This window comes from Falco naumanni, chromosome 6 (assembly GCF_017639655.2).
Source record: "Falco naumanni isolate bFalNau1 chromosome 6, bFalNau1.pat, whole genome shotgun sequence".
Classification (NCBI taxonomy): domain Eukaryota; kingdom Metazoa; phylum Chordata; class Aves; order Falconiformes; family Falconidae; genus Falco; species Falco naumanni.
In genome coordinates, this window is record NC_054059.1 from 82,916,110 (window position 1) to 82,932,284 (window position 16,175).

Sequence of the window (16,175 nt, forward strand, 5' to 3'; positions counted from 1 at the left end):
GCCGCAGGCAGCCCCGCTGCCCTGTGAGGGAGCGGCGGGTGCAGCGCCCCGGGTCTGCCCCGCCGCTGCCCCGGCCGGCGGAGGGTGCCTGGCCATGGGGCTGGGGCCGCGGGGCCGCGGGGCAGGGGCCGCCGGCCGCGGGGCTGGGGGCAACGGGGCTGGGGCTGGGGGCAGCGGCAGCGGGGCTGGGGGCAGCGGGGCTAAGGGCGGCGGCAGCGGGGCAGGGGCCGCGGGGAAGCGGGGCTGGGGCCGCCGCAGCGCCACGTGACAGCCCGGCGGGGATAATAAGCCGCAGCAATGAGCCGCGCTGGGCTTCTCCGCAGGGTCAGCCGCTGGGACCTACAGCAACAGCAGCAGTAGGGAGAGAGGGAAGGAGGGCAGGAGAGAGAGAGAGAGAGGGAAGGAAGGTCACCACAGGTCAGCACCTACCTGACAGTTTCAACCTCTGCTCTCAGCAAGACTTATCACTCCCTGTCACCTTGGAAAAAGAAAAAAAAAAAACAACCAAAGAAAGTAAAAAGATACTGCTACCTACAACCCATCAGCACATAAACTAAACTCAAAACATAGTAGAAGCCACAGCAGCTAAAGCTGATCTGCGGGTAGCATGAATAGCATGAACCAGATAGAAACAAACATGCAGTACACCTACAACTATGAAGAGGATGAGTACATGACCCAAGAAGAAGAATGGGACAGGGACCTGCTCCTGGACCCAGCATGGGAGAAACAGCAAAGAAAGGTCTGGAAATAATGTGTGTCTGTGCTTCTGTGTGGAATGATGTCTTCTCTTACTGCCACACTGTATCTGGAATTGCCAGGGCTGTGCAGTAAGAGGTTCTAATTTCTTAAGAGAATATACTTAACATTTTTTTACATTATGTTACAATTATACATCACATTATATAATATATATTAGCTATGCCATATGTTGAGGATAAAGCATTAACTTTTTGGACTCTTAAGTGAAACCTGTGTAAGGCGAAACTAACTTACGAGCATCGGGAGTTTCTTTTTATATTGCACTGGAAATACCCTGTCAGTACCTCTAGATTTATATATTAGTATTTCACTAATTTTTGACTTCACATCCTGGGTCTTTTTTCAGGTAAGTGGTTTCTGAATGAATGTGTGTACCTGATTGCTTTTCAAAAACAATAAATTGCAATTCTAAACAGGGAGATGAATGAGATGCTTCAAAACTGGTGTGCAAAAAAGTGTGCAATATTTCTGAGAGCAGACTGAGAAATCACTTTTGAAATTGTGATCTTGTGAGTCAGCTCTTATGAGAATTTACTCTTCATTCTGAGTGAATGATCTGACAAGGAAACTACTGCCTAGAAATGTATCCAGGCTAGATCTGGAAAACTATAATTCATGATTAATTTCCCACATGCCAGTTTGCTGTCTGGGAAAAAATGCATCTGCAAATTCCTTGGAATATACCATTGTAGAGGAAATGGTTTGTGCCTTTTAGGTGTAAGAAAACCATCAAGTACTGCCCATACTCTTTTTCTGAACATAGGCAGAAATTATAATCCCATCAGCAGTCTTATCAATGGTTTGGTACTTCAGTAATATTTGCGATTTCTAATTTCTAACTTAAAACTGAGTTTTAAGCAGCATATGGAAAAGAGAGATGAAACATTGTAAAGGATTTGTTACTTCCTAATGTAAAAGGTGATGTTGAAGTCACAGCTGACAGATCTGGGATTAAAAGGTTATCTGCTGGTTACAAGAATGAAAAGAAAAAGGGAGGAGGGGAGGGAGAGAGGGAGAAACTGCTCTAGGCAATGAAGTTGAATATGCTTTTTGCTGTAGATGAACAGCTCACTTCAAAAACTGAAGTTGCCAATTTATATCTGATGACAGCCTGGCCCACTGTTACAATCACAGCTTCTATAAAAGCTATACTATAAAAGTATAGCTATAAAAGTAAGAGCTATTGAATTGTTGGGGCCAATGGGTTTGCTTTTCTATTAAAATGAGTAGAACCGATATTTTCCTCTCAGTTTTTACTTGTAGCCTACCTTCTTCTGTGAGCTTTAGCTGGTATTATTCATTTTTGTACATTCACACCTGTTGATCCTGGATCAGCTTGTACAGGATCCTGCTGTTTGAGTATCGGGGGAGCAGTTCTGGGCTAAGTTAGAAGTTCATTTTTCTTGATCTGCCAGCTCCTGCAACTCCTAACCAATTATTAAGCTGTACACATCAACACTGACATTTGTTTTAATGTGACACTCTTTAGATGGTGAACTATTATGTCTTACAGTGAGAATGGAAATTATCTTAGTGCTTAAGTGCTTTAGTGATTTGAAACTGCTCAGCCATAACAGGTCGTGGTTACATCTGGTTAGGATTCAATCGTCCAGCATTTCAGAGAATTCTGTTTTTAAAATAAAGAAATAATGGACAGGTTACTAGGTAGTCAGCACTCTGATGCAGTTTTCTTACAGTGCAGATAAATGATAAAAAATGGAGTTTGAGTTCTGTGGGCTTTCTTATGTTTACAGTAAATGTCTTGACTTTAAACAGAAGAGTGGTGAGTAGTCAGTATAAGACCCCATAGCAAATTTTTTGTTTCCATTCCTCCAAACAGACGGCCCTTCAGCAGAAAGTCAGGCTTCCGCACTGAGAAGTCAAAGCAGACTCTGCTTTACTTATGTAGAATAGAGAGATTGTAGCTTTGCTACTTTATGTTGCCAATTCCCAGGGCTTAGTTTTAATATTAAACTGATACCGCAATTAAATAAAATTTAGGAGAGGGTATCCTCATTCCTTGTCTTGGAAAGGAGTGAGAGCTTTTTATTACGTGAAAAATAAGTACTGTCATGATAAAGGGCCTGATAAACTTCATAAAATGTCAAGGCTTCTATCTTTCTTTAATTGTTGCTAAGAGAGTTGCAGAAAGTGCTTTCTTTATTTCCTTAATTATTAGGAGAAGATTGCAGATACACGGGCACAGATCTTTGTTCTAACTGGCAATATGATATTGAAAAGTGATCTCAGTGGAGCCCTGGCAGTTGGCAGCATATATTTTGTATTAGACAGTCTTGGAACAAACCAAAAATAAATGCCATTGTTTCTATTGTGGGCTGTGCTCTCCAGACTTGCCATTTCAGTGATATGCCTGGTATGAGATCTGTCAACAGATGCTGGTAGCACATGATGACGTCCATAGGATTACAATGGATGTGACGCCTAATTATAACCATGGTTCATAGAGTATTATGGTCTGCTGTAATCCAGGCTCCTTGGTGGTTGCAGGTGTCAGAATAAAAATGAAGCACACTACAGGAAAGGAAGCTGAGTTGTAGCTTACCTCTGTCTCTCTGAATGTGAGCAACAATTTAAATGTTTTAGTTGGGATAACGTTTGTCCTGTGTCAAGTCAAGAAAACACAACAATTTTATCATTTGCTGCATTAGACACTACTGGTAAAAACTTAAAAAGGATCATATGGTTGGAAATTTCAGGCAGCAACTTTAAAAAAAGAGTAAATAGTAAAAAAAATTGTGTTTTGCATGGACATGCTGTCTTCAGTAGGAAATAATTAGAGAACCACAGCCTTGCTGTATTTTGAAACATGTAGATCGGAAACTTCTGAAATCTGCTCATTTCCTCAGTACACTTCCACTGGCCACGTGTGCTTAAACAGCAGTTGAAAGATCTATGAAAGTGGTCCCTGGTTTCTTCAGTACTACACTGAAGTATAATATATACACTGAAATATAAAAGTATTGGAAATCAAAAAGTCTGGCCAGAGGGGTGGGATTCTCTTCTTCACTCTGCTTTGTAATCTTGGGCAAGGTCAGCTCGCCTCAGAAGAGGATAGCAGTGATACTTGTAACAACTGATAGAAGTGGCTGGGTTTATGGTACATCAGGCTAGTGATTAGCTGTCTTTCAGTCCCTACCCTGCTGGACGTAAAAATCATACTCGTTCATAGTGGAAGACTTAAAACCTGATTTCTCTTTCTTCCATGATAAATTTATTTTTTAAGTTCCAAAAAAGAAGTTCAACAAACATAAAAAATCTTTTAGTTTTCACTAGCCTGTATCTCAATATAAATAAGAGGAAAGTAGAAAAATGAAGTGTCCCTGCAGCTTAGGAAACAAAGCACAATGACGCTAGCTCAAAATGCAAACGTATTGTTTGCAGTGCATTTGAACTGCCAATATCACTCAGTGAGCTGTGTGTTAAATGGTGCTCTTTATAATTTGTATTTTTTTCTATAAATAATTTATTATAGGAGTGTGCTTTTTTAAACTTTGACGTGAAATGTGGTTTGTTAGTTTTTCAAGGAAGTCTTAAGCCTTCAGGATAACGATCTGAAGGTTGTGAAACAGGTGTTATCCCTTCTTCAGGACAGTTGTATTGTACTGTAAAGCACTAAACTGGCTCCACATATTTCATATGGGTTATTCAGATATATCTGACACTGTTGCACTAATAGACGTAAGGAAAGAACTGGAAACATGCTCCTTGCCTTACTGATATTATTGTAGACAAATGGTCTTATTCTAGATTGCTGCATGGCCCTGATACGAGCACTTTGTTAGTGCAGAAGGGTTTTAATTTAAGTGTCAATGCAATTTCTGACCATTTTGATGTTTTTTTACACTGGTGTAAAATAAAAAAGAAGACTCTGAATATTTCTTTATCTTGATATTGCACTCTTTGTGAATGCAAATCTTCTTGATGACACTGAATGCTGTGCATTAGTGAGGACTTCGGAAAAGGTTCTTTAGGAAAGAAGCCGTGTCTTTCCAGTCTTCAGAAGTACATACCACATTGCACTTTCAGTCTGACCTATAAGGCTTTATCTGCATTGCCTCCTTTGGCTGGTAATACAACTCCTGTTATCCTTGCAAATAAAAAAAAAAAAATCATTTGAAAGTCACGTGTATGGCAAATTGTTTGGAAGAAGCTACCAGGACTACAAATTATGGGCAACATTCTTCTTTTTCAAGTGTTGCTGCACCTTCATTAAGTTCAGCAGATTTGAGAGGTTCATTGCAGCCTAAAAGAGAAATTGACCTTGTGTGCTGTCTGACTTCAGTGTCTATAAATAGAGTTACAGTCAGTGTCCCGAATACACTCTGAAGTTTCTATGGTCTTCTGTTGATGGAATCGATATCAGAAATCTCTTCCTGGAAACAGTCTACTGGTGAGTGAGAAGATGGATGAAGTAGTAGAAGGAAACAGCTTCATTCTTCAACCAGGAAGAGGAGGAGAGAAATAATCAAGCCTGAATGAATGAAAAAGAGATGTAAGGCAGAAGAACACTGGCAGGAGGGTCTGGGAGCCGCCAGCAAAATTCAGTACTGTAAAACCACTCCTCATGGATTTACAGGCTCTGGATTGAAATCATTGTGATGGAGAATATAGCAATATCTACAGTGTGGACTCTTACTGAGATTATATGGAAATAATCAAAGTTGGGTGGTGTTTTGTGTTTGGGGTTTTGGTTTTTTGGTGTTGTTTTTTTTTTTGGGGGGGGTGTGCGGGGTTGGCAGCAGTGCTTGGGTGGTTTTTTTTTTTTTAGGCTGTGCAAAATTATTTCCTTGAATAATCAGCCTTATGGAGTAAGCTCCCATAGTGCATAGAGATACCATCCATCTCTTGAGAGTTTTTAATGAGGTGACACTTATTACCCACGTGGAATACTAGTGGGATTGTTGAGAAGGCACAGAGATTCCCCTCTGCAACTGAGCAATATGAACAGGGTCTGGATGAGAGCCAGCAGTGAATGTAGGGGGTGTCATAGATGCAGAAGGTACACTCCTTTCTAAGAGAGTATCAGCCTTCTCGTTACTTATTCCTAGTATTTACCCATTAACAGTTGGATATTTCTTGTAAGGATGGGTGTACTGGCTTGAGTAGCTTTAGGACTAATTTCAGGAAGGGATTTAATTTGTTAGGAAGAACATCCTTCTGATTTGAAATCAGAATGTTAATCAGTGGAAAAATATTGTGCTATACTGAATCCTACACTGCAGTTCTCTGCCTCTACCTTTCATGCACAGAATTAGGATGACATAAGTGTCTTGGGAACTCTGTAGGCTGAAATCAGGATTTTCTATTGCTACCAATAGTTCAAAAAACAATTTCACCTTTTTAGACTTTTTTTTCCCTAGTATTCAGCCAATACTGTGACTGTCTTCTATAGAAGAATGTGTTGCCAAATTATATATGCCACTATAGATGCAGTGTGCCTGTGGTAGCATGAAGTTTCAGCACTCCAAGGCCAAATGCTTCTCCTCCAGATGCATCAAGAATTTTCAAACAGTGGATGCCAAAACCTCTAGTATTAAAACTCAATCATAAAACATCTCATTTCCTTTTAAATCCTGGGTGCTCTTTAAGTGACCTCCCCAGTGGTAGATGGTCCCATATAGGGTCTGACCCAGAACTTGGTATTCAATGGACAGACTTCATTATTTTCTGCCACAGCATGTCTTGATATTTCAGCGTATACCATAACTGCCCTAAATATTAGACACTGATGCAATGGACATGGAGTTGCAGTTTCTCTCATCCTAGAGATGCCATGATGGTAGAGACACTCTGTGTAGGAATATGGGATGTGTTTATGGCTTGTTCTGTACAATTGGCCTCTTAGAGATTAGTGCTTGTTAAAATAGTAACACGTTAAATTCTTCTTGCTGATGTTCCTTGTGTGGAATGGTGCTTGAGAGGAGCATGCTGAAAGGACAGTGGAACAACCATATTTTCTTAGTGTGCTTCATATTCTGTCTTGGAAGCTGTCAGTAAGGTGTGCAGCTAAAGAGAGCCCTGAATACTGTGGTGCTGGTGTATGAAGGAAAATTCACAGAAAGCTATTATGAAAATCACTTAACTAGAAATGTTTATGGAGGTAGTTTTTTCAAATGGGAAGGTTTTATTTATCAATATCAAGTGCGAGAAATCAATACATTACTCAATATTATATTTTCTATTTAAACTCAAACAGCCCTTTCAATGTTGACCCATTCCAGGCTCTGTGTGCTTTTGGTAGTGTTGTCAAATGGATAATTCCTGCAGTCCTAATTCAGCTCTTAATTGCCACTCACCTCCAAATATCTGCCAGCAATGGAACTGTATAGCTATGAAAAGAAATTATGTGAATCATTTTATAATGGGAAGCTAAGGCTACCTCCTACCTGTGTTCACAGGTACACACCACAGCCTCCCCTGAAATTCATATAGTAAAATGTCTGCTGATCCAATTAGTAAGACAATAAGGATTGGAAGAAAGTATGGATCTAAGTGGGTTTCCATAAGCTGTAACCAAGGTGCTTAAGAGCTAGAGAAAAGCTGTGTGTTAAGCAGTGGACTTTGCTATAATCTGTTGGGGGTGGGAGGTCTGCATCTTGCCATGGATCTGTGATGGGTCACTGGAGAGCTGAAGAGAGAGGCATCGAAGTTTTCTACTTGAAAGAGCACTGAGGGTCCTCAGCCCTGAGACTGCAGTAAATAGGGAATTCACACTCACACAATTTGTAGCCCTGTGCAAGCAAAAGCAGGGTTGAGGTATATCCCATAAACTAGTGAATCCCAGTAAAAAAATATCATGATTACATCACCAATTTCCAAATCAAAATAAGACAGCTCTGTAAACTGAATTGTGACCACTTCTTGCCAATGGGGTAACACAGTTCAAAATCTTCCAACAAAGCCGTTCCATCCTCTTACAAGTAAGACAAAAGGAGTTTCATCATTATAATGGAAAATTTGGATACCAAATGCCTAACATAAATTTAATCACCGCTGCATAAATTCTGATCCATTTAATGATGTTTAGTTTAGGTGCTAATTTCTGTTTTGCCCTGTACAATTCTACTGAATTAATTTCAGTGAGACTGAGCATTAGGATTTTCTTTAGTTGTGAATGGTGAATACTATATAGATATTGGTAGTATTTTAGAAGTTGTACTGCAGAGCCTGCTTATAGAAGGATGCATTGTATTTATATCTGGAATGTAGGTGGACATGGTTCAGGAAGAAGCATGTCAGTGAAATAGAACTAGATGGGAATTTGTGCTGCTTAGCTTTGTCCCAAGTCAAAAGACATCCCTCCTGCATGTTATTTTATATCCATGCAAGCAAACAAATATAAAAGTGCTTACACCGTTGGCAAAGTTGAGTTGTTTTGGATGGCTTTACTGCCAAGCATAATTTCTTCTGAGCCCTAATTGTTGGGATAAACAATGTGTAACTGATGTGGTATTCCTTTACTGTGAGCAATGAAAAGTTGCTGACTCTGAATATGTCTTTCATGGATATATATTCTTTACTCTCAGCTGATACCAGAAGCAGAATGTATTCACATCAAGCATTCCATTTCCTCCTAAATTACATTTCATACCTAGTAGTTTGGAGTGATTTTCAAGTCTTCAGTGTTTGAAGAACATAATTTCATGAAATGCTGTGATAAGGATGTGTGACATTTGTTCTCATAGTACCACTGGATTTATTGGTTTTAAATATGCCTCACGGTGAGAGACTTGATATAAAAAGCTGATCATAACTACAGGTGCTATACAATGCTCTTTTTCTACCTGATAAAACTGGTCATGTATTTAAAGATAAAAGTTACCTCTTTCCACATCATTTAACCAGCAAACACAATGTTACAACCACCCTCTGACTGTTTCTTTACATATTCTGTAGTAGCTCTTCCTGCCGGCAGTACAAGTTACTCTTCAATACAGATCAAGAAGGATTACAGGGCAGGTGTTCCTGCTCTGCAGGAACAGAACATCTGCAGAGGTAGAGGTAGAAATCTTTGAAATGGAGTGTTCCGCTTTTAGGAAAGTGTCACACTAGAAATGGTAGCTTGTAGAAATACACTTCAGCTGTCAGAAGGCCTGTCCAGGGTGAAGCAGAAGCTGACAGTTGTCTGGCTAATGTTTAGTTAGTTTCTATATTTGGACCTTAAATTTCTGTGTGTGCACACAGGTGAGAAAATTAGTCCTGAATTTATGTCCTAAGTGCAAGAATGGGCACTGCTGCTTCTAAGTCTGATCCCAGTTTTCCCTGTTTTTGAGTTACAAGGACGTGTCACTTTGTCCATGTCTTCATCTCCAAAATAGTGGTTGTAATACCTATGTTCTGGCTTTACAGATGAAAGTGCTAAGTGTTTACTGTACTTGATATGAATAAAATTTTCCATTTACTTCAAATGCTTCCTTCCAACTGCTCTTAACTGTCAGAATCTCCTCAACTTGAAATCTGGTGCTTGTTCTTATTTCTCTTCAAACACCTGTAAGCAAAATCCGTCCAGCTGCACATTACTTTCATAACTAGAAGAACCTAATTTAGAGCAAATGGCTTCTGCTCTGAACTGCCCCCTAGAAAAGCCTTCTCACTCCTGCTACCATAGCAGGAGTCTGCGGAAAGTGACTACCCTAGTCTAAAATTAGCATCTGTGATTATTCCTTAAGCATCTAAGGAAACACTCATATTTTTTATAGGTGTTGAACACCCAGGCATTTCCACTGACGTCAGGAGGAACTTCTGTCTATTTTGCACCTCCGAAAATCAGCCTGCTATTTTGGCACTCACAGAAAGGCTTAACCATCTAGCATTAAGTGATATATTTTTTTAAACTCTGTTTTATATTTAATCTTGGCACCAGTGTAGCTTTTTCACTGCTTGCAAGACTTAAGACATCGCACTCTTCAGTATGAAGAAATCTGGTACCCAGCTGCACTAAATACAAATTAAAAAAAAAAAAAAGAAAAAAAAAGAAAAGAAAGTGTGTAGCTCTGGGGTATTATTTCATCTAGAGGAGTTTCTTTAGGCTATGGCAGACCTCCGTAGTCCAAGTTCATCTCCAGCTGGGCTCTGGAGTGTAGTTCCACCGTACGTTTTCTTTGGCAGAGCAGCTGACCACCTTCGACTCTTCTATCCATAGACTTCTAGTCCCCTTCATTTGTTGGTACAGTATCTTCTGCTATATACCAGGTAACTGATGAAATTTGAAGCAACCCACCCTGCTCTTACCACTTCTTAATCCCAAGTCATTTCAGTAATGCAGTTTGCAGTGCAGCCACACAATATCTGTGCATGTACATATTATGTATAATGTACTTATCATCCATCTGGCATTAATATTAAAAGACAAACAAAACACCATACATGAGCCTGAAGTTTGCTTCATTTCCTTTTTGTCTCTGACCTTCATTTCCTTGATTGAGCCCAAATCCCAGCATGGCTCCTGTTCAGAACAGATATGCTATAAAAAAAGAACTGTGTGTTTAATTGACAAAGCAGTTTGCTTATCACAGACACTGTACTGTCTAAACCACAGGTGTTTATGCTTTCAGCAGTTACAGCCATCATTGTTATTTACCCATCTATTCTTAGCTAAGTGCTTGAGAACAGGTTACTTAGTTAAATTTCATATTCATATATAATCAGGCCATCCAAAGATCCCAAGTAATGTTTTGCTTTTTGTTCTGTTTTAAAGAAAAGCTCACTATTTTAGAAGCTGACTGTCATTTTAAAAAATTATTTAGGGCCTCTGGAATTTTTCTGAAAGTCTGCTGGCTTACGGGATACTTTAAATTAGAAAATGTTATTCTATAGCTAATGCTTCATAAAAAAAACACATTAGAGCTTAATCAACCCAATATGTTTAAGAAGTATCTTTAACAGCAGCAGTTACCAAATTGTTTAAAAAACAGATTCTTAAAACTAACATGAAATCACAATTGAATATTTTTTTAAATCAACATTTAAAATAGTAAAGAAATTAGCACAGACAGATGATATGCTTTGTATAGTGAGAAATATTGCATTGAGGAACCTGGCTAATATGCCATAATTGGGAATTAATGCATGAGGGTTTTCTTTTTTTTCTTTTTTTTTCATTTTTTTTTTAATAATCTTTTTTCTTCTCATAAGACTCTCAACTGAAAACTTAGTTCAGATTATAAATGAAACTGAATTTGGTGATCTTCAACTGTTCCACATAGACAACATTTACTGTGTAAATATCTTGGAGCCTGACTATTGACATACTTTTCCCATCATTTATTGGTATCAGGGACTTAAAGATGTATGTGTGGAATTGAAAAAAAAACCCAACCTCTCAGAATCTGGTTTAGCTTTCTCAGTCAGGAGACATGCTTTTCTCATTAGGGAAGTGTTTTAAAGAACATTGATAAATTGGATAGGAACATACTTTTATTCCGCTCTGATTGACTGTATTGACCAATTTAAAATGGATTTACTTACTCACCTGGCAATGTAGTATATAATTACTGGATAAAGATAGCATGGTGAAGAAAATCAACAGAGAAAGCAAGGGAAAGACATTTAGAAATCCAGTCAACTAAATCCTGGATTAGCCTACTTTAATTAATCCTTCTATTTCCAGAGGGCATACCTTTAGTTCCTTCCATACTACAATGTGTCAATGCTTCTTTCATCTCATCCTAAATAGTATTTGGTCATTTAAATATGCATCTGCTGAAACAAAAAATGTTAGCCAGCACTATCTGTGGTAGTTCAGAAGCTCTTGGGAAACCAGGAGAAGTACTGTAGAGTACAGCTGGTGGGAGAAGGACCCAAGACTGGAAAGGAGAATGGGAGATGAGATCTTTTGATAAGAAGGTTTGTTTGGCACTCATAGGGTAGTGGCAATGCATGTTCTTTATTTAACATACTTGAGAGAAAGCCCCGGGCAGTATAAAGGGCACAGACTTCACCTTTAAAGCACACCTGCAGATCTGTCCCTTGCAGATCCACCACGGTATTCAAGACCCTTTTTTGCATTACCTGTACTTCATTTTTAACTCTCCACAGGAAGAAGCAAATATAACAGATATTATACTTTTGTTCCATAATAACGAAGAAGTGGCCAGCTGGAAAAGAATATAGAGGGAGAGAAAAACCAGGAAAATGGCTGGTCTCAAACCATTGCTGAAACTGTTCCCTCCAGACCTGTTGGCATTTTTACTGTGAATCCGTTTCTGAAGATGCCTTCTAGTTTGTTGATAGAAATGCTGAGCATGGGAGGTGGTGCTCCAGAATGAACTCCTTCTGAGTCATGTAGAAAAGAGTGACTTTCTTTTCACTATAGCAGTTCAACTTTTCGTTGGATCTTTTGGTCCCATAACATACTAAATACTCTTTTCCTTGTGCTTCTGTTATTCAGTAGTTAGATCAAAAAAATGTGCCTTAAATATGGCTCTTTGTCTATACTATTGTTTACACCGAGACCTCCCAAATATCACTTTGCTCAAAAGTGATCCAGAGAGCACCAGAATGCCAATAGCTCACTGTTCCATTAATTGAATATGGCTTCCAAAGTATCAGGAGTTGTCTTAATTTTGGTCACCCAAGATCTGTATCTAAAAACTTAGAGAGAGGAAGAGAGAGAGGATGCATGGAAGAGATATGTTTGGGAACATGCATCAGTACACTGGAGTTTCTAACAGAACCTATACACTTCATGCTTAAGCCTCTCTGCTTAGGTCCCTAGTGTCCTACCTGATAGGCTGGGGAGAGGTATCTTTTGGACAGCACTTTGAGATATAAATATGTATTTCTATATAAATGCAAAGATGCAGTCTTTATTGCATGACTGATGGAGTCCATTAAAGATTTTATAAAAACGTACGTTTCTTTGCTGCACTCAACTTTGTGCAGTGTCATGGCAAATCTATTTTTATGCTCTGCCAACTGGGTGCGAACTGATTTATTAGTAGGTATGCACTGTAAAGTTCTGTGGTGTAAAGGAATCAGGAATGCTGTGTGAGATACTAGTTGCTATAGCCATACAACTTTAGGCTGCGATGTCAGAATTACTTGTTTTTTATAGTGTAAATTCAAGCTCTGCAAAGTGCAGTGTATTGGAACAGAGAATATTTGGTTAGCATGCTCTAAAGTTAGGTTACTGTATTAGAAGAGAATACTGTTGTGCCATGCACATAGCTGGCAGTCCTCAGAGGTTCGGAGTGGATCCTGCACACTCCCAGTCATGCTGCGGGGGAGTGCTGTGTCTCTATCAAAAAGGCACAGGTCCTTGGGGGCGATGGTTCTGTGTTTCTGCAGATTTCAGTAGGAGACATTTTGAAGGGCAAAATTGGAAGTGTTGCACGTTAAAAGAAAAAAAATCTATCATGAACTGTTCATTGTTAAATTATTGAATGCTAGAAACAATATGGCCTATTGAAAGAGATCAACATGTCCATGAGCTCTTCCTTCAAGGGAAATACAAGAACAATATCTGAAAAGAAAGGAAAACAAAAGCCATTGGCCAAAAAAAGATGATTCAAAACTTTGCGTTTGTATTATTCCTTTAGCCCTTTTTTCCCATTTGTTTTTGTTTTTAAAACTTTACTCCCATTTAAGAACTGTGTTCTGAATATGCTTGATCCACAGACACTTTTTCACCTATAATTGTTTTTGGAGGCATGTGAAATAGAAGTTCTTTCACTTGCTACAGCATTTTAATTTTGCAAAACATACCCGAGACTGTAACATACTGCAGTCACTCAATCTGAGAGATGAACAGAGCCCTTGTGAACCTGCATTTTGAACTCTCAGTCCACAGGGCGTATTTACATCTCACCTCTACTGTGAGGTAAAGATGTGTCAAGAGGTTTTACTCTTTGAAAGGAGTTGTACAAAAAGTGGTGGAAGAGCAAGGACTCAGATGTTGACTCTATTCACTGTCTGTCTTTTCACTCTTGTTAGAGAAAGCAATTTAATATGGGAGTTATTATAACTCAGAAATTTGTTAGTAGTTTGTGAACTTTATGTTTATTCACAGATTATATCATTTATTTACCATTCTGTAGTGCTATTTTTGTACCTTGAGCATTTTAATGCATTGCGTAATGCATTCAATAAAAATTCAGAGGTATTAATTCTGTTATGACAAGGTATTAACATACCTGTTGTTTTACATAAAAGGAAAAGCATCATCAGAAAGGTAGTGTATAACTGTAAATGATGTCAGGCATATTGTTATTGAAGTAGGATGGAAGAAGATGAAGAGGTAAGATCACTGCAACCAGCAAGGGATTGCTCCCCATTACTCCAGCTATCTAGAATTAATTATTCAGGGCTGCTGGACATTGGCATTTGGACAAAAGGTTCTCAGAGTATTGCCTGGACGCTGTTTGTGACAACCTTTTTTTCAAGGATTAATGCGTATGATGTGAATGAACAAACTATATTGCAAAAATAGTCATTCATGTCCAAGAGAAAGCTGACTTGCAAAACCCTGACCTTTGTCACTGCTTAGCAAGGTGGTGACAATATTAATTAAAAGTCTCAGTTTTGCGAAGCCTTCTGAGTGGAATATTCTAACAGCTCCTACCCCCCAACTCATGATGAAAGATAACCTTGTACTGAAGATGGACTTTTAATTTATTGGTTGGGAATGCGTGGCTGGGGGGAACCTTTCACTTTTAGGTCAATGTTTTGAACCCAGGCCAGGTGAATAAGTGACAAGGTTGCTAACGCAGGCTGTTTGGTAATGTCTATGAGGTGAGTTGTACTCTCAGTTTAGCTCCCAGGGGGACAGATGTCCCCATCACTTAAACCACCAGAAATGGCAGCTTCATTGGAGGTGCCCAAAACTGACCTTATTAGTGAGACGTAGGGACAGTGACTTTTCATCCTAGAGGTGAAAGCTGTAACAATTTCTGTATGTGAAAATGCTTTCTCAGGTTGCATCTGTGGGGTTATTCACAGTCATTGCTATTCTTAATAGTTCCCTGAGTGACTTCTTTCTCCGGACTGAAGTGGCTGGCACATAATTCACTGAGTTTAAGGAGGGAAGGGTAACCAGCATCCAATTAGATTTACAGTAGTAGGTAACTAGTTTATGCTAAACAGCTAGCTTTGATTTTTAAACATAGAATTAACTTTGGATGACTGAGAACAGATGCTGAAGATGTTGGTAACTGTTATGTGTTGCTTTCCAGCTGTTCACAGTAGGTTCTCGATTGTATTAGTTTTACAGTTATTATTTGAAAGATATTCATGGTTTTGTCAATTTTCAAATCTTTCTTGATAATACTTCTTTATTGGGTTTTTTTTCAGGGTAGTGTTTGAGCACCTCAAAAGCAATGGTGAATTTCCCCCCACAATAGTGCTGTGGGACATGGAGGGTTTATTATTCTCATTATCCTTGAATGCAGAAGTGTGACACTTAAAAGTACTCAGCTGTGGCTAATATCTACTCCCATCGTTGTTAAAGGTTTATAGTCCTGTAAGAGGAATCCTGGGTCATAAAATGCTCAACATTTAGGACAATAAAAGCATTTTTTAAATTCCTGTCTTAAATGACTTAAAGGCTGTCACAAAGTTGGGGAGAAGACACAAATGTCATGATCTCTTCTCCAGGGTCATAATACAGACCTCAGGAAGTGTATGTATTCATAGAACAGATCATAGAATCCACTATCTATTTAATTTTGTTTATGTTTAACTTTCTGTGAACACTCTTCTATTGACTTGAATCTTCTTTCCCTCAATCCCATTACATTTCTTCAACTTTGTTTCTTTATTATTCTGTCTTCACCCTTCTGCTTTCTTTTTCTCCAATATCCTTTCCTTCAATATTAAATTTCTTTTTGCTAAGGGAAATTAGGGAGTCATGAAAGCAGGAGGGGGAAATGGAGATGATTGCAGGAAGATCACGCTGACAGAAACAAAATTTACAGCTATCTGCTGCATGCCAAGTGCTTGGATTTCTAAAAAGGAGTTGTTTCTGCTGAATGACTTCTTATTTTGTACTCTTTGGCTAACATATTTACCAAAGTTTTAGAGCTTCTTGGACACAGAATCTGGAAGGAAAAAGAGTTTTCTTGCTTATTCTCCCTTTTCAAGACTGCAGTGTAGATGTCATTGAGGACGGGAGTCTTCCATGAACATCATAGAAAGTGTGACTGGAAGAACCTGGGAAAGCACTTAGTCCATTCCCCTACATTCATGCAGAAGCAAATATGCTCATGGTGTTCTCGACACATTTATCTAACTTGTGTTTGATGATGTTTGTTGAAGGATTGCACATTGACCCAGCCAATCTCTTCCAATGCTTCACTGCTTCTAAAGTTACAAATCAATCTAAATCTCCCTCACTGTTCAAGCTCATGACTATCTATCTTAAGCTCTGTCTTCAGTGAGCACAGAGAACTGATTTA

At 38.9% G+C, this 16,175-nt stretch overlaps 1 protein-coding gene across 7 annotated transcripts in view; it reads left to right on the forward strand.

Moving 5' to 3' along the window:
• Positions 1-323: 323 nt before the first annotated feature.
• The window catches only part of ACTN2 (actinin alpha 2), a 69,771-nt gene continuing 53,919 nt past the window's right edge, over positions 324-16,175 (forward strand). For all 7 annotated transcript variants that reach the window (XM_040599106.1, XM_040599099.1, XM_040599104.1 and 4 more), the window contains exon 1: positions 324-742. In XM_040599106.1, the coding sequence (XP_040455040.1) occupies positions 608-742 (135 nt within the window). In that variant the 5' untranslated portion in view covers positions 324-607. The remainder of the gene's footprint in view (positions 743-16,175) is intronic.